The following is a 25,754-nucleotide window of genomic DNA, read 5'->3' as shown; positions in this document are numbered from 1 at the left end:
AATTTTAAATAGTAGCCATTATTTGAATAATGGCTACTATTTAAAATTGCATATTTTCTCTGTTGTTACCATTCAAAAGCAGTTATTATTTCCTTTATACATATCAATTCAACATCTGTTATTAATAAAGTACTTATTTATTTACATACATTTGATTTTTATAACACACTAGCAGACCCCACCACACGTTGTGGCTCAAAATTTATCTATTATAAACATATAATACTTCCCCCATGGGGGTTTCGAAAAATCCCTTTTTAGTGTATATTCTGTTGACATACCCTATTAAAACACAATCAAAAATGCAAAAAACCACATCTAAAATAGTATAAATAGAAGCAGAGTTCTTCACGGTAAGCCTTAATCCTGTCCATCTCTCACCCCAGTGGGAGGAATTTCGACATGTATATTATATAAAAACACGTGCGTATTCGAATGCAACGTTGTGTCAAAATTTCAAAGGAATCGGTAGAAACAAACAAACATTACATTTTTATTTATATAGTTAGACAGATGATGATCTGGGTTCATTTTTAGTTCATCCTCACAGAAAAGCAAACTTAGGTCGTCATACTCGTGGAGTTAGCACCATCTGTTAGACATAAAAGCCTTAATTCTAGATAATATCTTTTAATTTATATGAATGTTTAATGGAATAATATACAGCCTATGTCTAGCCTGAAGTTCCATTCTAAATATTGGTGAAAGAATTTTTGAAATTGGATGAGTAGTTTTGGAGATTACCTCCTACATCCAAACTTACAAACTTTACCTCTTTATAATATTAGTATAGATTATATTGAAATAGCAGCTAATATCTTTATAACAAGCATTACTTTCTGTATAAGGGTAATAAAAAATATACCTAATGTACAGTACATTGTATATTTTACAGATTCTTTTCTATTAAAATTTTTTTGTTAAATAAATGTGTGTGTATGGTACCCGTTTATGGAAATCCGTGTATGGACCCACGTATACTATTCAAAGACTAATTAATTTAAGCTTTAAGGAGAGACACAACTACTATTTGAGAGCAATTATTATTCTAGTAACACTATTTCATTGTATAATTTTCGCATAGTCATAGTTTTAGCATATTTCCTTTGTTTATTCCTTCTTACTTCTAGAACTTTCTATTCTTGCTCTATTCCCTTGGGTGGTAAGAGCCAATTTGTGGAACCATGTGAAACAAAGAGGGAAAAGGCCACCTGAGGGCATGTTTTGGACCAAGTAAGTCATCTTTGGCTGACCCCCATAAAGTAAGAATGGAGAAGATAGTGCTTCATGTCACTGAGATCAGCAAGTCCAGTGAAACAAAACTAGCCTGAGAAGGATTAATAAACTTACTGAAGTGTCAATACAGCAAGCCTCAAACAAAAAGAAAAAAAAAGATGATGATGACTGGAAATTGGTCCAAGCGGGTTCCATGTGGCCTCCCACAAAAAGTGTATAACATTCATACATCCTGGGTATTTTATTCTTTTCTGTTATCTATCTTGCTGTTTATTACCTTCCCTTTCTGACTTCCCTCTTCTTTAGTATAAGTTAGTTTTAAATATTAGTTGGTGCATTACCCAAGCTTGGTTTCCTGTACATGTTGCGATATTTTTGTCATTTGCCCGCTGATAATATTTGGTGACACTGTGTTACTGTTCATTGTTATTGAGTTGGGATCCTTAAGAACTTGTATTTTTTCTGCAAAAATAAATACTTTGTTCCATCATCTGCTGTGTGTGGTTCTTTTAATGTGTATTTGATGTGAATTTGCCTTCGTCAGCTAACAATCATCAACTATGTACTTCACAAAGGGAAATTTGTAGCAAAACAGTCAAACAACTTTCTTTGGTCAATTTTGTTTCAGATTAAGGAAATTTTGGTTGATCTCATGTTTAAAAAGGGAATCTGGTGTATGTCCAACACACATAAATAAATCAAAAATATCCAGCTGAAATTATAGATATTAGAAAAATAATAAAAACATTGTTTAATTAAAATGCCTCAATGTCCTTTTTTTTCTAAAATATAAATTTTTGTCTATAATAACGTATTTTCTATTACCAGGACTTATTATACTGGCACTACAGAAATATTACAAAGTTTTACAGAAAAACATTTTAGTAAAATAAAAAATGTTTTTCTGTAAAACTTTGTAATATTTCTGTAGTGCCAGTATAATAAGTCCTGGTAATAGAAAATACATTATTATAGACGAAAATTTATATTTTAATAATAAAAACAATTTTTCAATGATTTTTAAACCATCATCTTCAGGTTAAAGCCAGTCATTTTCACACTGATGTTTGACTGGCATTAACCTGAAGATGAGAGTTTAAAAATGGCCAAAAACATTTGTTTTTTTTATTAGCTTTTTAGTATATATCATTTCAGCTGGATACTTTTGATTTATTCATGTGCATTGGATTTAATCAATCCAGTATTATATAGTACATATTTATTGAATCTAAGCTGATGTAATTTCACTTAAACATTTTCATATTATACAAATAAGACTATTTAAAATTAAATTAAATGAGCAAAACATAATCAATCATGTAATGATGAATAATAAAATGTGACTGCATTTTATTATTATTTAATATATATTTGATGTATTCTATCAATAAATATAAATTTCCTCTATGTTCTAAAAAAAAATTCAAAATTTTAATACTTTTAGGATTTTGTTGTATTTTTATTTTTATAATATCAAATTGAAGAAAGTTTATCAAATGAAACAAATATCAACAGTCTATTTAAAGAAGAAGCACTAGTAAAATCATTAATGAAAATCTCTCCAATAAAAATTAATACCTTTTTCCCCACTATATGGGCCAAATATAATTTTCCCAGTTATATCCAAAATTGTAAAACTGTCATTATCTGCTAAGTCAAACTCTTCAAATGATAGGAATATTTCTTTAGTAGAAGGTATAGCTTCACAATTAATTTCCCAAATACACGATCTTCCTGCATTAATTTGACCATGTTCAGGAGATAATGTTCCATTTTCTCCACCATGACTGATTTCACCACAAAGAGTTTTTCTATTTCCAGAATCATCAATATCTTTTTCTTGACTACCTGTTAATTAAAAATGAATAAAATTTTTAGAGTAACTTTGACAAATACTTTTATTTACAAGTAAGAAAGTAAAAGTGGAGCAATTATGATAATCTTTTTAATGTCAATGTTTTCTAATATTAGTTCATTAAATTATCATAAAAATTATTAGAACTACTTATCTAATTACACAGTTCTGCAAAAAAAATTTTTTTTCCAGCTGCATGGAATATTTTTGCTGAATTATATGTTTTAAAGATTGCAGATTCTAAAAATAACTTCTGTTACATCCCATCACATAAAGGTTTTTTGCAAAATAAAAACAAATTTTTGATAAAAGTCTTATTTATTACAATGAACTAAATATATTATATTTTCTTACAACTAATCAACAAATTGTTTCCGATATTTATACACAATCTTAGGTCTACTCTTTTTTCTTATGACACCTTTTCTTTTTTTTTTTTTATGCTTCTCCAAACTCGTTTCCGATTTCCGTCTCTGGTTTCTTGATTGAACATCTAACAGTAGTCAACTAACATATTGACATCCCATTTTCCTTGGTAACGTCTCTCGATATCACGGACATCCTGGTGAAATCTTTCATCCTGTTCTTCATTGTAAGCTCCCAAGTTTTCGGGAAAATAGTCGATATGGGAGTGTAAGAAATGCACTTTTAAGCTCATCTTGCATCCTTGAGCTTCATACGCTACCAGCATGCATTGTACAATGGTTTTGAAGCCAGGGTCCTTAGTATTCCCCAAAAACTTTTGCACTACATTCTTGAAAGAGTCCCATGCTTCTTTTTTCTTTTCTCCAATTGTTTTAAAAAATCTGCTTTGTCTTGATCTCCTAGTTTCAATTTGAAATATGCAAATCAAACTTTCTTCACAAACTCACTCATGTTTCTTTATTGACTTTTCACTGCGTACTCACCACAAACATAACAGAAGCTGTCGAGAAATTACGCAACCTCTGCAAGCCATATTTCAGAAATAAAAATACAAGTGCAGTAGCGTTCGAATGCCGGATATAAACTGAGTGTGGCATTAGATGGCCAGCAAGATAATGAATTTATTTAGCTTGTTGAAACATGATCTAATCCAACAGCAGGTTGTTTATATTTATTCCTGGTATCCCAGATAACATGTCGAAACACGCTCAACCTCACCACTAATATTACTCACTATCAACTTTTAACTTGTTTCTATATGATCATGCAACCATCCTCCTAACGCTAAAACTACTTAACCCACCTCCCACTACCACTACTCTCTTCAACCATTAACATTTTTATTTATTTATTACCAAGTCCAGCTATAATTGATAGAATTAATGTGAGAAGTCTTCGTTTTAAGGCCATTTTTTAAATTTAAAAAAAAAAATACTAAATTTTAAGTTAACTAGGAATTTTACACAAAATACAAACAAAAACTTGATCGTAACAAAAAAAAATTGACGAGATGGAATTTTTTTGGTATTTTTTTCATTTTTACCAAGTTGAAATCTGTAAGAAAACGTATAAAAATCCTATGCAGTTCTTTACTTGCAGACCTGTGTTATTCTTCTGATAATTAAAACTGTGATCTATCCACTCATAACTGTATTTTTTGGAACTTGTAAAGTCAATTCTGACATGTTTTAGTTTGTTTTGGGGATTATTTTTAGTTTTGTTTTATTATTTATTTTGGAATATTTTGTTCTGTTAATGGATAGACTGCCACACCCTCCTCCTGTTCAAACTGTGAAAAAAATATATATATATTTGCCACAGAAATTGTAAATGACCAAAGTGGGCAAAGCCCTTGATTCCAATGACAAAAGTAAATAAATAAAAGGGGTGAACTTTTTTCTGCTTAGAGCCGACAGGTTATTGCTGATAGAAGAAAAAAAAGACAAACCAAGCATTGCATACTAATTCCCAAATTACTGGACTTCTGTATTGGATATTGTCCTTAACAATGCTCATAAGAAAATTAATGTTAAAGAATATCAAACATCAAAATAAATTTTAAAAAATTGACAGAAAACTTAATTAAGAATCAATTTAACACGTTTAACGCCATACGACGCGCGCGCCGTCGTAATGGAAATTCCCGTACAGACGTAAACAATGTAGTTTTACTCAAGGTTGAATTTTCCTGGCGTCGTACGACGTTTTCTGCATGCTTAGTGCTGGCCTCTCGTGGACATCTATTCAGTTGGCTTTGAACGCCAGCGGTCGTATGGCAAACCCGTTCTAGCTACGACCGCCGGCGCGTCGTGTGGCGTCGTGACGCAGTACAAGGTCAGCGGTCGTAGTTTTTTTTAAAAATAAAACTCTATTTTATATCTGATAGTGGTTTATTTTAATAGTAAATAATTTAAAATATCGAAAATTAGTTTAATTATCCTCTTTTATCGCATATAAAGTAAATAATATAGTATATAAGTGCGTTTTAATATATATTTACAGAAAAAAAACATCATTTGCAGTTGAAACAAAGTGTAAAATACTTTAACACACAAATGTAAATACTTTTAAGTAGGGAAGGACGTCTAATTACAGTGGGGTTGTAAAATTTATTGCCTGGGAGAAAGCAGTGTCAGGTTCAAGGTCATACGACTCCCCGGTCTTTGTTTATATATATTTTTCTTATCGTCGCTCTCCTGACTGTTGTACATCGACCCTTTTATTTACGTTATAATCAATTATTAGATATCAAATTTTCATTTTTTGGCCCCCCCTGATGGAAAGTATCATATTACAACAAGCAGTTAACGTGTTAAAAAGAAAATTTTAAAAATTACATCTTTATGACAAACAAATAAAAATATTATGAGTGAAAATCTTCCAGCTCATCACATTTTAAAAATTCACTTTCATTACTGTAAAGAAGAAAATGTTAGTGAATATTATTTGAATAAATACTAGAAATGATCTGATGTGACAGAGATCCTTTTAATCATCCTTTAGTAAAAGGAGATGGCCAGATTACTTATGGTTTAATCCTTCGTGACCTTTTTTCTTTCCTCTGTTGCTTTTATAGATTAACTATTTTATATCTTTTCCTAATAATTTATTTTGTCAAGATTAAGTTGTAACATCAACATGGATTGGATTTTTGGAAGTAAATTGACACAGTAATCTTAACAGTAATTCACTGCTATGAATAACAGCAAAAAATAATGAAAAAATGATCTTTCATTAAACAAATAACAAAGTACATAAATGAATCAAATTAAAATGTAACATAAAATTATAAACTGAAAGGTCATGTATATTCATCAGTTATGATGTTTTCTTCCCTACTATATGAAGAAAAAACCTAAGTGTAAATGATGAATTATTTTCATTCTGTACAAAAGTGTGCACATGGGGAAGGTTTTGGGGTTAACCCTTCCCACAAGAAAAGAATTGCAACGTGTTATATATCTTATATTTATTATGAACCAATTCAGTTCTTCCTTAATCTACTATTTTATGGTATTTTATATACACCTATATTATAAGATTTAATAAACTACATTGTGAAAAAAGTCCAGCAATGAAATGACTTAAACTTTCCTGGCAAAAACATTTAAAAGTGTGTTTGTACCATCTGTTATCCTAAAAAGCCTAAACTAAAATTTCGAAGAATTATTGAACATACATCATCTAGCTCCAGTGCTTAGCAAATTATTCACTTGGCTATTGTCACTCTTGGATATGAAACTTCCAAAAACTTATAAGCTAAACACTAAATTTTCAGAGGCTCTTTTTTAGAAATGCTCAAAAAGCAGATCCTATTGTTTGGACAAGGAACTGTTTGTGTTTAAGGCTACATTCTCACCATGTTTTGTTCAAACTGGAGACCTGAACATCTGGCCCTCTCTTTGTAAGTGACAGTTTAACATGTTACTTTTGCTTTCCAGATGTCAAACTGATAAGTCTACTGGCACCTGCATTAATTCATAAGTAAACCTACCTGGTGGCAATAAATAATTTGAAGTGGCAAAAAAAATTAAAAACTGGAAAAATAGTGGTGATATTTTTAAATTTTCCAGAGCAATCCCTTCTACTTCACTATATCAGAAAAAACAAAATAAATTGCTCAGCAGTAACTTGGAGAGGAATTGCTGAACAACTATTGCCAGGTGGATGTATAAGTCATAGTCTATTTAAATTCCCGATTCCTTTATTTGAAAACTGTCAGTTCAATCAAGCCAACATCAAAAGTCGCTGATCAACTTTTATTGACAAAAGTATTCATTTTTAATCAGGCTTCAATCATTCCAGCAATTCTTCTGCAATGTCTTGATCAGCTGCTTAAAGATATCAAAAAATCAAATTTGTTCCAGAGGTATGATTATGATATTTGGATCAGACTTCTGAAAAGTTTTACCAGTTGACTCTCATTTAGCAAGAGCCACCATTGTCAAACACTGAAAAATTCACATTTGTAACCACAGTTCCAACAAATGAATCTTACTCAAAATATGCACAGAGATGCAGGTAAGACTAAGTTCAATGCATTTCTATTATGTATTAGAAATAAAAAAATTAATTTAAATGAGACTCTGTACATCAAATTATCACAAATAATGCTGTGTCAGGTTATCAAGATGAAGAAATTTTTAGCTCAGACAACTCATTAACACTCAATGAAATGAGGTATTGAGTCTGTAAATAATCTGATATATCGGAATATATTGATTATGGGTGTAAGAAAACAAAAACGAATGAGGACTGCACAATTGCACTTTGAATGAAACTTGCTTTTAATAACAATTCGTAATTCATTCCATTATCGGTCTGCCTTACAAAGGTAGGTAGATATTGTGAATAAAAAAAAAAAAAACTTACTTCTAAATTCTAAGCTAAAACGACTTAATTCTATATACAATCATTTACAAGGTAGTACACACGTGTTGCTACTATACTCCTTTGTTCCCAGTCCGATCTCCTTGCGTGTCTCTGCTCGCTCGTCCGTCCGTCCGTCCTCGTAGCACCAATCCAACACGAAAAGAGAGAATATCTTGCACACACGAGACAGTCTCCTTTTATACCCCTCTTCACGTGACCTTTTGTTCTCCACCAATCAGTCCGCACCCCCCTTGCGCAGCAATAAGGGTGACCCGACATAGTCTTCCGCATACAATCACACAAAGAAAACAAAACATAGTTCTTGACACGTGGAAATTCATTTACACAAAATTATAATAAAATGGAAGAGTACATAAATAAAAAAAAACAAAGTAGCGTAGCACTACATACCTCCCCTGCAAAGACTACTTCCCAAAATGTAATTTGCGGAAGTCTGGCCTTCTTCCCCTTAAGTTATACGGCCTCTCACTACACGTCATCCCTTCCGGTTCACCCCCCTCAGGTCCACTAATGTCATGGGAACGTTTACCAATGCACTTATTTCTAACCACACGTTGATCAAGAATCTCGTCCTCATCTTCTGTTATCACCTCTCTTACGTTTCTCTTCCTTCCTAACCTCCTTTTAATAGGTTTTATCCACCCATAGCAAGGTTTAATACGGTCAACATGGACCGTTTCCACATCCCCACGATTGCAACCTTCCACGCGGTAAGTTGTGGGATTTATCACCTTGGTGATACGGAACGGGCCCGCATAATTGTCAGAAAACTTCTTCTTGACCCCACTTCTTTTCACCCATACCTTTTGACCTTCATTAAATCTCATTAACTCTCTTCCCTTATTCCTAAAGTCACGACTCTTCCGATTTTTCTTTCTTGCGTGATGCTCCGCTAGTTCTCTCAAAACGCGAAACTTTGTAATGAGAAATGATCTACGCTCATCCGTGGTCATACATCTAGGGATGTAATCGATGTTCGGAGCCCTTGGGTCAGTCCCAAATAAAAGGAATGCTGGCGACTCATTGGTGGTGGAGTGATAAGAATTATTGTACGCGAAGCAGGCAGATGGGATTAGATCATCCCATTCCGCACCATCATCACTTGATGACTTCGCGATCATATCGATTAGGGATTTATTAACCCTCTCACATATACCATTAGCACACGGTCTATAAGCTGTCGTCACATTACGCCTACTTCCCAACCACTTACAACAATCCATGAAAAGTGATGATAAAAAATTTGTGCCTCTATCCGATATTATTACCTCCGGAGCCCCAAACCTGCAAACAATTTCATCGAAAAGTACGTTGCTCACAGACCATGCCGTCTGATCCTTCATCGGATGAGCCTCTACGAAGCGCGTGAAAACATTGATAATAACGAGTATGTAGCGATTTCCCTTCTTTGACGTATGAATGGGACCTATCACATCAACAGCGATCTTTTGAAAAGGGGCGCTAGCTGTTTCATTCTCTTGAAATGGGGCCCTACCCTTGTGGATATTATACCGTTGACACTCTTCGCAGTCTCTTACTACCTCCTCAACCTTACGCCTTAGGTTCCTTATAAAGTACGTTCTCTCTATATTTTTAGCGGTTTTTAATACTCCCCAATGTCCCGAGAGTTGGTTTTTATGGATCGCTCTCACGAGATCTTTTGCTAAATTTTCCCCCACGCACACTTGGTCAATGTATTGGTTACGGGACTTCAAGTATCCCTTTTTGTACAAACAATCATTCATTACCACATACTCAGACGCCTCAATACCTATCCTATCGTTACCATTACTTCGTAGTATGTCTCTTTTTATAGGACCAAATACACTATCACAGTCCTGTGACTGGCAAATTTCATACCTGCTCGGGATCTCCTCCCTTCCAGATCCTACCTCTATGTGATTCACGCCATTCACATTCCTGGACAGAAAGTCTGCAACAACATTATCAACACCTTTTATGTGTTGTATTTCAATTTGATAGTCCATAAGTTCCATAACCCAACGGGTTAGTCTGCGACTACCATTTTGAATGTTACCCATGAAAACTAATGGTTTGTGATCAGATAATATTATAATCCTTTGCCCCAAAATTAAATATTTAAAGTGCCTCAAGGCTAAGACTATCGCCAGACATTCCTTTTCTATGGTCGAATAATTCAATTCAGCCCCCCGAAACCTTTAGCTATAATACCCTATTGGGGCTAACTCCCCACTACGTTGTTGTTCGAGGACTGCGACAGCAGCTTTATCAGAAGCGTCTGTGTGTAGATAGAATGGTTCTTTGAAATCAGGGTGGGTAAGGATCTGTGAGTTAGCAATAGCATACTTTAATTTCTCAAAGCTATCCTGACATTCTTGACTCCACGTGAATTTTTTATTCTTCTTGGTCAATTCCGTTAATGGATTAGCAATTTCTGAAAATGAAGGGATAAAACTACGGAAAAATCCCACAACACCGAGGAAACTCCGGACTTCCCTAGCGCTGCCCGGTGGTTTAATGTTCTTAATTGAATCAATATTTGCAGGGTCTGGAGTCACACCCTTTTCATTTATTATGTGTCCCAAGTACTTAACTTCCTTCGCCAAAATTTGGCATTTCTTTGGGTTTACCTTTAATCCCTCATTTCTCAGAGTACTAACCATCTGTTCGAGTAATTCTAGGTGGTCTTCTAAATTCTTTGAAAATAGCACTATGTCGTCCTGAAAGACGAAACAGCTATTTCCCACAAACCTTGCAAGGGTCTTTGTCATCACAAATTGAAAAAAACGTCCACTATTTTTGCCACCTTGGGGCATACGGCAAAGTTGATATTTTCCCCAAGGTGTTGAAAAGGCAAAGACATGTCTAACCTTGGGGTCTAAAGGTATTTGGAAATATCCTGCTTTCAGGTCCAGAACAGAAAAGAATTTATTTCCCTCCAATTGTGATAGGATATCATCTATTCTGGCCATTGGGAACACTTGAGGCTCCGTGATTTCATTGATTTTTCGTAAGTCAAGGGTGATGCGGATTTCGCCTGAGTCCTTGGGGACAACGTGTATAGGCGAATTCCATGCTGAGGTACTTTCCTCACATATACCGGCCTTCACAAGTTCGCTGATTTTTTTTTTAAGAGCAGGTAAGTAGTTGCAGGGGATGCGGTACTGCTTTACATTCACCGGGCATTCTGAGGTTAATTTAACCGAATGCACATAATTATTTGTGCCGGATATATCAGTTATTTCTTCAGCAATAGCGTCGGGATATTTCCCCAGCACCTCAGTTACTCTTCCTTTTATTCTATCACCAAGGTGATCTAATTTCCAAGCATTAGCCTTAAATTCACTCTTATTATTAATGTTTACGAAAAGCTCCTTACTTCCTGTCCTACTGGTCTCAATTACTGGTCTCACCTCGGTTAAAATTTCTGGATACTGGCTAATAACATCCATCCCTAATATGAGGTCATAATTGGCACCTGCCGGGAATTTAACGCTAGGAATCCTCATTTCAATCGTGTTCTCATCACAAAACCCACACCTTACTGCCAGGGCTTCGTCACTCTCAATTATTGCCCCTGACATTCCGCTAATGCACGAATTGTCTCGAACAATCCAACCAGGGTTTTCATATTTTGCCCACTCAGCAAGTTCACTCCTAACGACTGTCCTCTCGGCTCCCGTATCTATCAACCCACTAACTCTCTGTCTTACTAATCTGCCAATAATGATCGGTAGCCCTCTCATATTCAATTGCACATTCTTGGTCAGTTCCAAACTAGCCAGCAGGTCATTAGCCTGACCTTCCAAATGATCGCCAACTAGTTTAAACGTTCCCTCTTTCTGCATTGTCGGGAAAGGTGACCCTTCTCACCGCATGAGTAACACCTCCGATCTTCCTTCGAGTTCCTCTCGGAACGTCTCTCCGCCTTTACATAATCAACCACAGAAGACATAGAGTCGCTCAGTTTCTTAATTTGAGCCTCTAGTTCAGTTACCCGGACATCTAATTTGTCACGCTTCTCATTAGGACATACCTCCTGTTCCAGACTAATACATATTTTACTAACTCCCCGCTTGTTACATGCATCTTCTATTTCTTCTTCTTCCTCGGCTTTAACTATTGCCTCATCCAAAGTTCTCGGCCGACCCTGCATGACCTGTTTCCGAATTTCAGGTACCAACCCTTCCATAAAGCACTCCTTGACCGTGTTATCTCTTATCGTAGCCAAATTGGGATTTCGTGTTACAGCGTGCGAAAACATAGTTTTAAGTCGTCTACCATACTCGCAAACCCTTTCTCCCTTCTTCTGGGATATTTTTAGTACTTGATCCAAATGATTCCTTTCCCTTTCTTTGTGCCCAAAGCACTTTACAAGCTCCTTCTTTATGTTTTCATATCCCTCAATCCCTTGGTCCCTTAAATCAAAGAAAACAGACAAGGGCTCACCTTTGAGACGGGCTTGCATCACTGAAATCTTCACCTTTTCGTCCCAACTTGCTAGTGAGGCTACATTTTCCACAGTCTGGAAAAACCGGCCGACGTCTAGCATGTCACCAGGCAGACTTGAAAAACATGGAATCATACCCATGAATCCAGTGACAATAGGTACGTTTCCAACGTCTACCGCTCCTGATACTTGTGAACCACTGGTGACTTGTTCTTCCATCTTACTTTCACACTACTTTATACGATCCTTAAGGTAATAGGCACAATTTACGAGAAAAAAAAAACTGGAGTACGTACAATCTAATGCCTCGACAAATTTTCACAATTCAAAAAAAATATATATAGTCCTCTTACAAGGAGTCACCCAATTACAAAGAAATACAACTTCTCTGATCCTGTCGCGGACGCCAATGTATAATAATCAGATATATCGGAATATATTGATTATGGGTGTAAGAAAACAAAAACAAATGAGGACTGTACAATGGCACTTTGAATGAAATTTTCTTTTAATAACAATTCGTAATTCATTCCATTATCGGTCTGCCTTACAAAGGTAGGTAGATATTGTGAATACAAAGAGANCTTTTATTGACAAAAGTATTCATTTTTAATCAGGCTTCAATCATTCCAGCAATTCTTCTGCAATGTCTTGATCAGCTGCTTAAAGATATCAAAAAATCAAATTTGTTCCAGAGGTATGATTATGATATTTGGATCAGACTTCTGAAAAGTTTTACCAGTTGACTCTCATTTAGCAAGAGCCACCATTGTCAAACACTGAAAAATTCACATTTGTAACCACAGTTCCAACAAATGAATCTTACTCAAAATATGCACAGAGATGCAGGTAAGACTAAGTTCAATGCATTTCTATTATGTATTAGAAATAAAAAAATTAATTTAAATGAGACTCTGTACATCAAATTATCACAAATAATGCTGTGTCAGGTTATCAAGATGAAGAAATTTTTAGCTCAGACAACTCATTAACACTCAATGAAATGAGGTATTGAGTCATTTTGTGTCCAAACAATTCATACTGTGCAGACAAATGATAAAACTGTTGCTGCCTTGTCTGGAAAAAAGAAAACGTATCTGAGCTTAGACAGCATAGTTTCTGATGACCAGAACGAGAGTACGAGATACCCAACAGAATTTCTATACACGACTGAGATGAACATAACGACTGCACAACTTCTGCCACATAAGTTAACATTGAAAATCAGAGCTGAAGTCACGATGATCAGGAATCTCAACAGAAAAGAGGGTTGGTTAATGGAACAAAATTAGTTATAAGTGGTATGTTTAACAATACAATTAACATCAAAATCATGATGGGTGACCACCATGGAACCATTCACACATTTCCTCAAATACCATTAACTCCAAGCAATGGCACTTTTCTTTCTAAAATTAAACTACTTCAATTTTTCATCATTCTGGCATTTGACAACGAATAAAACTCAAGGACAGACTCTCAGTAAAATTGGTATTTATTTACCAGAGTAGTTTTCAGTCATGATATGCTATCTGTAGCAGAAAAAATGTTATACCTAGATCTTAAATCATTAATTTAGACTAATTTGGATCAGTAACAAAATGTTCTATTTTGAAAAATTTTGTAATTGATGTTCCAAAAATCAGTTACCTGAAGATGACCTAAGCATTAGGCTGAAAACATCAGTGCATAAGCAAATAAATGTTTCTTAGCACCAAAAGACATTTAGTAATGAATTACTACAACAGTGATTGTCACACACTTATGAGTTGAAGATTTTGTCCCACTGGTTGCCATCACTCTTCAGAGGTCATTCATGTGATGTGTCTCAAGTATAGTATATGATATTCCGTTGTCTACAGTGGAAACCACTTGAGGGGGGAAAGAAGTAAAATGGACTTCCACTATAGCCATGGCATAACTTCAAAAAAAAATTTAAAAATTTTTGGAGAAGAATACTCATGAAACTATTTGTTTTAATTCATTACACAAAAAATCTTTGTAACTCCAGTGATATATGTTTACAAAACATCAAACATTTTCAACCCCATCTGGGTCTTCATCAGGTTATGGTTATGAGGAATTCAAATGTGCATGGAATGGAACAATAAAATGAAACAAATGCAATTCAAAATTTAGAAAAGCAAAGTTAAGAATAAAAATAGAACATTACGCTCATGCTGAAATGACGGTTAAGCACGTGTAACATCATGTTTGCAAAACGGTAAATGCAGGTGAAATATACACAATTCAAAATCAGTTATGTGGGTAAGTTCCCTCATAACAAAGTTTCCATGAGTTAGATATACTGACTGCATCCCTAGAATTGATGCACATGTTATGTAATCCTGCTTTGTATATTTTGAGAGTCTCCATGGTTCTGAGCTGATCCGTACAGTGTGAGAGCCTGATCAGACGAGCATTTTGTAGGTCAGCTGTGATTCCTGGTTCCGTGGCAACAGTTGAGAGGGCGATGATGTGTTTTTTATTGTCAATGTCATATTTGTGCTCACGAAGCCATTTATGACGGAAGTGTTTGGTTGAGCCCACATAAACCAAACAGCTATTAAATCTGTCATCCCAAAGCAGGACAGCATATACCCCCGGTGCGTGTTTCAAGTCAATTGTGTCTTTTCCGTTGTGGAGTAAGTTGTAAACAGATCTTGGCCTACTGTAAGCTATCTTAGTTTTAATGATGGATGAAATTTCTCTGTATATTTTTCTAAAAACTTTCTACCAAATGAACTTCAAATATTTGTTTTTCTATTTCCTTTCATGAAACTTTTATTTTGTTTTAAATGCCTGCTTATTTTTTTATTCAAATTTATTTAATAAATATCGTTTTGCTCTTAACAATGATTATTCATCTTCATTCACTCCATAACAAATTGTTCAAATATTTAAATATAAATATTTATATTTATATATAAATAAAATATTACCTTTAACTGAGAATGTGAATGCAAACTTTTCTCCACTTATTGAAGTATTCAAATGAAATTCAAATGTTGTGTTTCCAATTGCAACAATATTTGGAGGACTTTTATTTCCTGTAACACATTGATAATTAAAATATTTTAATTATTTTATTTTTTAACTGTTCAATTGTTTATTTATAATAATATATTTTAAATTGAGGAAAATTATTTACATTTTCTAGATACAAATAAACCAGCAACAGGTTGTTCAACATTCCTTGTAACATTTAAAATTTTGGTGGCGCCATCTGTTATCATATGTTATTAAAAAAGTTTTTATATTTGTAATTATTATAAAATGCAAAAAGCTTAATTTTGAGGGAAGGGATGAATTTTATAAAAAATTGTAAATACTAATAACAAGTTGTCATTAAGTCCAATCCTACTGGATACACACACAACCCCATTATCTCCACACCCCCGATCTTTAACCACCAAAATTTAATAGCATCCATCCCCTAATAAACAAACCTCCCTGCTAAATTTCAGAAATTTTCAACAAAAATCACAGGAGTTATTTATTAAGCTTCAAACAGAATGAATAAAATTGTGCTCCCCCACACACACACACACTAACATCCATACATATACAAATTATTTCTGAACTTTTTGCATTTCTCTACATTTCAGTGTCCTAAGTCCAAAAAAAATAAAAAATCTTGAGGGGTCATTTTTTGACAGATTGCCATACTTTCCCTGTGTCATATATAACAGCCAGGAGAGTAAAAATTCGCTTTAATATTTACAATGCTATGTTTGCCAGATATTTGATCTAAAATAACTCTTTAAACACTTTTCTCATTTTGTATTTAATTATCAAAATATTTAGTTCATAAAATTCATAAATATTAAAGAAAATTCTTAGTAGAGTGAAAAATTTTGATTCCTTTAAATTAGGGTTATCATAATAGTTGAAGGCAAAATATGGACAGATTAACAGTAAGAGAGAGAGGCAAACTAAAAAAATTTTATTCACATTTTTACTTTCCCAGCAATTATATATAACAGGGGGAAGTATAGTGATCAGCCAAAAAAATGACCCCCTAAGATTTTTCATTTTTGGACTTAGAGCATCTTGAAATGTCAAAAAATGCAAAAACATTCTGGCATTTTATCAAAAATATTTTTTAAGGTAATTTTATGTAGGCTATTTCCTGTTTAATATTTTTTACATCATACCTGTGAAGTGGTTGAATGCTATTGTATAATTTTAGTTTAGTTTGTACTTTTTAGCATTTCTCCTTTTTTTCTTTGTTCTTTCATACTTCTAGAACCTTCTAACCTTAATCAATTTTCCTGGGTGGTGAGTGCCACTTTATAGAATCACAAGAACAATGAAAGCAATGTTACCTGAGGGCACTTGTGAGGAGTGTAGGACACATGGAGTAAGGACAAAGAAAATAGTGCTTACTAAAACAACCACTTCACACCTAAGCGATAATTCCAGCAAATGAACAACAAAAAAATTTTAATGTTGAAACGTTTTCGGCTGTCTTTCAGAGGCCCTAGTCAGGAAAAATTTGCATAGAATAGAAAAACAGTTTTATCTTTTTAACAGTTTTCGAACATAGCTGTGTTCTGATTTTTAATATTTAAACAATGTTAAATACAAAGATCATTATGTATTACATATAATTAAAATATTTATAAATAAAGTTATAAATAAATACAATAATAATATATATGGTGTTAATATATAAAATAATATATATGGTGGTAATAATATATTCAATGTTAAAAGTTAGCCCGATGTTTTAATGTATAAACAATGTGTGATAGGGAAAAAGATTGTTTCCTTTACATCGCCTAAAGCTAACTTCATACTAAAAAATCATAGTTATGCTTTGTGGCTTTGTAAATAATACTTCCACGATTGTGGAACTGGAATATAGTCGGAGTTAATGCAACCTCCCTTCATACCCGCTATATAAATTTCAATAGCCTCCAACAAACATAAGTTGTGTCAGTCAAACACCCTGTGTAAAAGCGTAGCTTCATCCCAACAAGGAGAAACTCCAGGTTCGGTAGCATACTGGGCTAGTGAAGTACTATACTTCCCCTTGGATACATCATACTTGTGGTCTTGTATTCTAGCCTCTAGAGATCGATACGTGGATCTGATGTATGTTATACGCCTATTGAAACAATTGTCTTGCAATGGAATGTGGTACACTCCTGGTGCTTTCTTGTCCTCAGACTTGTCTTTCGCATTAGGTAAGATTCAAAAATTGTTCTGTTTTCTCCTATAAGTTAAGCACAAGTTTAAATCCTTAGCAATTCTATTATAAATTTGTTGGAGGGACTGTTCGTAAGTTATAACCACCCGCTTGTGCTCTGCATCATTAAGCCTCATGTCGGTGGTAGTTATCATAGATAGATGGGTTGGCAGCGAGCCTGTTTATTAAGGACTGGTGGTACCCATGTGCAGATGCTATAAACTTGACGCGTTTCAGTTCATTGTGTGTATCAGAAGTGTCCGAGGAATGGGAGGAAGCCCTAGCAACTTGGGCCCGGAAAGCCGCTACCTTAAAAGGCCAACGGTCTGCTGAGTTAGTAGGTATAAAGAGGGTAATGTATGTGGGTTTGTGGTAAATAGATGTGGTTATATCATCTACATACCGCATATTTTTGGATGTAAGTTTGGCCATCAAAGTAGAAAAGGGAAGAATTTGAAGGAAAACTGTTAAAAAGATAGAACTACAGTAGAGTGTCGATTATCCGAATCAATTGGGGACTCGGGTTGTTTGGAAGATCGATGTTTCAGATAACCGATTATGTACGAAAAAATATATTTATTTATCCCATCTTGACATTTTCTCCATTGCGTGACGCTTCACGTTGAATTTTCGTCGATGTTAAGCCTAACGAAGACTATTGTATCGTTAAAAATTATTTTTTTATTTTGTACGAACAAAATAAATATATTGAAAAATATAAAAACAATAAAAAATTATACTTCAGAAGTTAATTTAGTATTAAAAACATAAAATATTTGAGTAGCCCAAGACATAGCCAAAGATTGCAGTGCCACAGCACTGTCAAAAATTTAAATTTGCCGACTAAAATTCTTTCGAATGATTGACGTTTCGGATGATTGACTTTCAGATAATCGACTCTCTACTGTATTTTTCTATTCTATGCTTTCCTGACAAGGGTCTCTGAAAGACAGCCGAAAACATTTGAACATTAAAATTTTTTTGTAGTTCACTTGCTGGAATTATCACTTAGGTATGAAGTGGTTGTTTTAGTACATATTTCCTGTTTGTGCGCCAGTTTTTTATGTCTAATAGTGCTTACTGTTGTCAAGTATCTAAGAGACAAGTTTAAACTAAACTGGAGTAATAAAAGTTTATGAACTTATTGGAATGACAGCATAGTAAATCTTGGATATACAAAAAAGGAAGAGAGAAGTTCAAAGTCAGTCTAATGAAGTTCCACATGGCCCCTCACAACATCTAAATAAGGTTCATACATCCTGGGTATTCTATTCTTTTCTATCAGCCATGTGGTCTATTGTGGCATAATGCCATATTATTGTATACGCGATAATCATAAGTCTAGTAATAACAATTCTTTCTTGTGTTCTTTGTCTTCTCACTTCTTTGTCTTTCCACTCTTCACTTCCTGTTTGTTGGGGGGGGACATCGACGAGAACGAGGCCAGAGAGGGAGGATTGGCCCTGAGGCAGAGAGGGAGAGAAAAGGGTCACTCTCGAAGTAGACGAGGAAGTGAGCAGACGGGCATCTGGGACAGGATTCATTTTGGAGAGGAAAAGGACAGCGGATGATCGATCCATCGAGAAAATTACGGAGAAAGTTCGAATCAAGAATCGTTTGCGTCTTCAGGCTGAATTATAGTTTCCCCCTCCCACAAAAGGATATCACATCCGAATATCCTGGGTACCCTTTTTTTTTTTAACTTTTCTATACGTCTTCCTATCTGTGCTTACTATCGTCTTTCCATAGTTTAATCTTAGTTCGTAAGGTAGTTATAACCATAATAATTAAGTTAGTAATTGTATTCTATTGTCGCGAACCTTCATTCGATTGTAACACCACGTGCATAAGACTTTTGTCTCCCGTTGTACGCGAGTGAGGTCGAGTAGGAATTCTGTGTACTCAATTTCTATTACCCCATAAAATTATAGTGGGCGCTTGTATATAAATTTTGTCCACGAATAAATCCTGTGTTTTCCTGTATTTTTTTTTGTTGTCCATTCAGGGGTTCTTTGCACTCCATATTTTAACACTATAACCTTTGATCTCTTTTTCCCCTTAGCATAAATTAGTTTTTAAGGATTAGTTATAAGGAAACTCTTGTTGTATTATCCGAGCTTGGCTCTTTTGTATACTTTGTGTAATTGTCCTGCCATTTCGGATTTTTTTGGGTGACCACCTGTTATACCGTTTTAGTTGGAATCTATTAGAATCTATACCTTTTACGCATAAATAAATATTTTTCCCCCCATCATCCACTGTGTGAAGGTCCTTGTTCACTGTATTCACCCTCATCAGCTAATGGTATTTTCATTCATAACTTCACAGGAGGAAGTGATTGTACCATTTCTTCAATATTTGGCTTGGGTAATTATTTAATAAATACTTTTTATTAACTTTTGTTACTCCTTGCATTATATCTTTTTTGTATGTAGTTCTATTAAAAATTTTCCTTAAATCCATAACATAATGCATTCTTTTTAGTTTTCATCAGGCAGTTTCAGCAAAAATCTATTGTTTTTTTAATATTACAAGTTTTTCAAGTTATATATATCATTCTATTTGGTTTATATCGTTCATTGTGATATCCAAAAATTTAATTTTTCCTCTATCTTCTTCAATATCAAACTTAATATTTTTATCTATATTTTCTGCTACTTTCTAAATTCATCATCACAGTATCGTTTTTGTTTACGATTACTGATGTAAAGTGTATATAATTATTTATGAAAAAAAATATAAAAATAAACAAATGCAAAATATAAAGAAATTGCCCTTGGTTTAATTAAATTAATTAAACCAAGGGCAAAAAGCAATTTATATTAATTTAATTTATAGAATAATTTGCCTAGATCCCAGTCGATATTTGAGTACAGACTCTCATCTATTAAATGATGAAATCTATACTAACATCTGGTTAAGAAGTGATGTAATGAAGGTTGTCCATTAAGATGTTAGTCACCACTTGTTCTCCTGATGTTGCCTGTAACACACCTCCCTCATAACTGCTCTGCATCTTGTAGCAATGCCACCTTCAAACTCCATCTTACTACTGTTATGGTATGTAGATATAACTTATTTTGTAAAACAATTACCTTATTATTCTTGCTAATTTTAATACTGTTTATAATAGTAACTCTTATGTCAAGCTACTATGTAACATTATGAAGCCTATCTTCTCTACACTCATTTATTGTTCAATGTTCATACCTTTATAATGGTTTCTTTGTCTTGTATAATTTTAAGTATCTCACCTTTATATATATATATACCAACTGAAGAGGGACTATTCCGATAGTCCCTCTTCAGTCCGGAATGCATTTTGGTTATTTCATGTCAATTGTTAATTTAATCGTTTTTTAATGTACACCCCTTCTCATTTTATTAAATGTATTCCATTGATACCTGGGTGTTTGTGCTTATTATCACTGGTGTGATAAGTCCTTATTCCTATCTCACATTAGTAGGTTTTTAATTAATTTAAATAAACAAATGCAATTTAAATGTTTTCCACAGACTTACTTCCTTGTTTAAAGTGACACCTCATATGCGTCAATCAGAAGTAATGAGTGAAACTTGATCATTGGGCCTGAAGAACAAAACCTCCGGGTAGAGTCATGGGAAAAACCCATAAGAGACCCCCTTATAAACAGAAGGGGACAATGACGACAGGGGCATTTTCCTGTCAGTGAGGGTAAACTTTTATGTGCAGATGTGTGTGTCCCACCTTCACCAATTCTTAACCCTTTCTCAGCACCTGAACTTAACCAAACTTAAACAAGCACCTAAACTCAACTAACCTCTGAATCTCTTTGGCCCTAAGGACGAACCTACATCAGGGATCTACTTGAACTCCAGGTACTGTCATCGTGCAGAAGTTTTGTAAGCTCTCTCTCCTGATATGATAAGCTTCCCCCTTGACATTTATTCAAGTTAGCAAGAAAGCTAGCTCCTCAGCCATAAATCCTGTAATAGCCTCTCTGAATAAATGGGTATTTGTTAAATGAATAGCCTTTGGGAGTGAAAAGTACTTCTTCCAGGTATCTCCCTCTGTCTCCATTCCAACCCTAAGCTTCCACAGACGCACCCACTCGCACATACCTTACATTTGCAGGTACACGCGAGTGGTGAGAGTCCTAACGAATTTGTCATTGTGGTCTTCGCCGATGCGATGTTGACCCTTTGATTCCATGGTGCCGAAGCATAGGGGGCCCTTTGGCACTGTCACACAGTATATGAATTAATTTTATTTCCATTTTTAAACCATTTTTTTTTATTGCACATTATTAAAATTTATATAATTTCTGTTAAGAAAAGAAAACCATTGAAAAATAAAATTCACTTTTTCTGGCATAAAAATTTTTTAACTGAAGTTCAAATAATTAATATTTTTATAATTTCTTTTCCATTATCTTTTCAACATTTACTAAAATACTATGTATAGTTGAGAAAAAGTTAAATAAACTTATAACTATTTTATGTAAAACAACCTTAAAATAAAGTATGAAATTTTAGATTAACATTTATTGTGATTAGAACTTGTTCTTACCTGTGTATATACCATCTTGTGCTTCACTACCTTTCACTACCAAACTACTGTTTTTCAGAACAAATTCATCAAAAATTACTAAACGTTTTAACTCAACATGCTTGAATTTTTTAAATTCCCAAGTACAAATAACAATATGTGAACGATGTATATCTTTATACATGGGTGAAACCATGCTGCCAGATTCTTCATCAATTTCATAATGACAATCTAAACAATAATTAAAAATTACAACATTATGAAATAAGTGATAATTATTATATAAAAATGAAGTAATAATATCAGAGATTGAATTTTGTCTACAAAATCTGACAGTCAAATTGATTTACTTATTCCATAATTAAGAGTAAAAATTCTTCAGTCAAGGAACTTTTCAACAATTTATCACTAAACACCTTTGGTTGATGAAAAGCAATTATTTGCTTACTTACTAACGTTTAGTGTAAAAGCAAATAAAATGGTTCTCATCAGCAAAGTGTTTAGTGATGAATTATTCTTTCTGCTGAGTATGGGTTCTGTTGCACTTTTTACAGTTAAAAAACTGGTTTGATAATTGAAATGTCCCTAAATGTCAAATGAAATTAATTAACTGAACAATTAATTGAAAATTAACTGAACAATTGAAATTGTTCAATCATTTGTTTTCTTAAAGTTGTGTTCTATCTTAAAAACCTGATGATAATCTTTAATTAAGATCAAAAACATTAGTTCAGTTATTAAATTTGTTTTTTCTTACTGGATTAAAGTATACAGTGGGTGATCGGTTAACGAACATAATCCATTCCAAGACTTTGTTTGCTATACGAATTGTTTGTTAACCGATTATCAATTTACTATAGGTTTTCATGGGAATTTGATTATTCATTCTGGAGACCCCAAAAAATAAAAATTATATACTTCTTACTACGTTTATTTATATGTAATAATAAAAATACATATNAATTTCATAATGACAATCTAAACAATAATTAAAAATTACAACATTATGAAATAAGTGATAATTATTATATAAAAATGAAGTAATAATATCAGAGATTGAATTTTGTCTACAAAATCTGACAGTCAAATTGATTTACTTATTCCATAATTAAGAGTAAAAATTCTTCAGTCAAGGAACTTTTCAACAATTTATCACTAAACACCTTTGGTTGATGAAAAGCAATTATTTGCTTACTTACTAACGTTTAGTGTAAAAGCAAATAAAATGGTTCTCATCAGCAAAGTGTTTAGTGATGAATTATTCTTTCTGCTGAGTATGGGTTCTGTTGCACTTTTTACAGTTAAAAAACTGGTTTGATAATTGAAATGTCCCTAAATGTCAAATGAAATTAATTAACTGAACAATTAATTGAAAATTAACTGAACAATTGAAATTGTTCAATCATTTGTTTTCTTAAAGTTGTGTTCTATCTTAAAAACCTGATGATAATCTTTAATTAAGATCAAAAACATTAGTTCAGTTATTAAATTTGTTTTTTCTTACTGGATTAAAGTATACAGTGGGTGATCGGTTAACGAACATAATCCATTCCAAGACTTTGTTTGCTATCCGAATTGTTTGTTAACCGATTATCAATTTACTATAGGTTTTCATGGGAATTTGATTATTCATTCTGGAGACCCCAAAAAATAAAAATTATATACTTCTTACTACATTTATTTATATGTAATAATAAAAATACATATATACACAGTCTTGCATTTTTATTAGTTGTGTTTTTTCCATTTGTGGAGATTAAAGAATCTGTCTAATGTCAATTGTTTCTCTCTCTTCTTCAAGATTTTTCAGAAGTAGTTAATAGTATTGTAATTGTAGAGATCTCTAAGCCTATTAACCTCAACCTGGTTTTGATGCCATTCTAAGACTGTCATTCTGACATCATCCCACTTCTTCAAAAAAATGTTTAATACAGTAGAGCGTCATTTATCCGAATCAATTATGGACTGGGGTTGCTCAGATAACTTATTTTTCGGCTAACCAATTATGTACGAAAAAATACATTAACCTATCCCATGTTGAAATTTTTCTCCGTTGCGTGTCGCTTCACATTGAATTTTCATTGATGTTAAGCCTAATGTAAACTTTCTAGAATAATAATTGTGACTATTGTATCGTTAAAAATTATTTCTTTATTTTTTATGAACAAAATAAATATATTGAAAAATATAAAAACAAAAAAAATTTATATTTTAGAAGTTATCTAGTATCAAAAACGTTCAATTCAACAAACACACAGTCCTCAGAAAAACACCACACAAAAGTGACAGTGCTGCCAGCTAAAACACATACACAAACATAAAAAATATTGGAGTAGCCCAAGATATAGCCAAAAATTGCAATGCCACAGCACTAGTTAAAATTTAAATTTGCCAACTGGAATCTTTCAGATAATCGACATTTCAGATAACCGACTTTCGGATAAACGACGCTCTACTGTACCAGATATTGACATTAATTCTCTTTTTCAGAAGAAAACATATCTCACCAAGTTTCTTGGCATTCTTCTGTCATCTTATCCGTTTCAGGTTCCATTATGAGCTCTTCAGTGTTCTTTATTTTTCAGATGTGATTCAATCGGCAATTTACTACACCGGGTTAAAGTAAATACAAAATCAACGTACCACGAACCTGTTTCCGGTGTGCTTCTCTGTAAAACAAAGTGTTACAAATGTTTTTGAACTTGTAAGTTCTTCTTCAGGTAACATCTAAGCGAATGCCTTTCAAGATGTGATTTTTGTTCAATGTTCTTTATTTCTCAGATGTGATTTTTGTTTTGTTAAATTATGCAGCAATTATAAATTAAAAATTATAAATTAAAATTTATAATTGTTGCATAATTTATAAAGTTCATTTTTCTCAATCATATTTGAGTGTTGCACTTTAGTATTTTACAGGTAGTACACTCACATGGTGTACTACCTCTACACCAAAAATCATCAAAATCCATTTCCCCAAAGCCGTAGGGTCTCATTGTTAGATAAAATTGAACTGCAGCCTACTGTAGACCTGTTCGAGCCATACTGCCCAGCAACAACAGACATCTGCCCACTCTCTACCTTTGCTATTATACACACTCTCACCTGTCAAAAATAATAATTGACGCAAAACTTAATGAGTGCATGCCTGACAGTCTCACAAATATTATTAAAAAAAAATGTTTCTGTCAGAAAAATAAAAGGCTGGAATTACAAGGGAGAGTTTCAAAGTTTGGAGGAATACTATCTGATCAGTATATACCGGGTTGAGCGTTGATGTCAACGTCTCTCATGCTCCAAAAAGTTTTGAATTGTTGTCCAAAGACAAGGGAAGGAAGACCAATTGGTATTCATTATTTTACGTCACTTCTTCTTGTGTTTGTTCTGTGAGATGTTCATTATCTGATCACGTGTTCGTTGTCCGAACATAAAAATCTTTCATGAAAGTGTTCGTTACATGATTTGTTCATTAACCGATCACCCACTGTAGTTTGTGTTAATTATCGTATTACATCCAGTCTTTTGCAGTAATTAATGAATATTGTAGAGTTATAGTTAAATGTAGTAACTTGTTACCAATAACTTATAATTGGATACAGTAGAGCATCGATTATCCAACCCCCGATTAACCGTCACATCAGTTAACCGACCGTTCTAGTCGGCAAATTCAAATGTCCGCTAGTGATGTGGCGCT

The 25,754-nt window shown here is 33.6% G+C and overlaps 1 protein-coding gene across 1 annotated transcript in view; it reads right to left on the bottom strand.

The window, feature by feature from the left end:
- The window catches only part of LOC111612920 (cubilin-like), a 91,117-nt gene extending 68,804 nt beyond the window's left edge, over positions 1-22,313 (bottom strand). The window contains exons 1-3 of the mRNA XM_023354210.1: positions 22,085-22,313; positions 15,284-15,391; positions 2,815-3,084 (exon numbers count right to left, since the gene is read on the bottom strand). Coding sequence (XP_023209978.1) covers positions 2,815-3,084; positions 15,284-15,391; positions 22,085-22,259 — 553 coding nt within the window. The 5' untranslated portion in view covers positions 22,260-22,313. The remainder of the gene's footprint in view (positions 1-2,814; positions 3,085-15,283; positions 15,392-22,084) is intronic.
- Between the last annotated feature and the right edge of the window lie 3,441 nt (positions 22,314-25,754).

This window comes from Centruroides sculpturatus, unplaced genomic scaffold (assembly GCF_000671375.1).
Source record: "Centruroides sculpturatus isolate CEXI.00-Female unplaced genomic scaffold, Cexi_2.0 scaffold1850, whole genome shotgun sequence".
Classification (NCBI taxonomy): domain Eukaryota; kingdom Metazoa; phylum Arthropoda; class Arachnida; order Scorpiones; family Buthidae; genus Centruroides; species Centruroides sculpturatus.
This window is presented reverse-complemented; position numbering and strand designations above follow the sequence as displayed.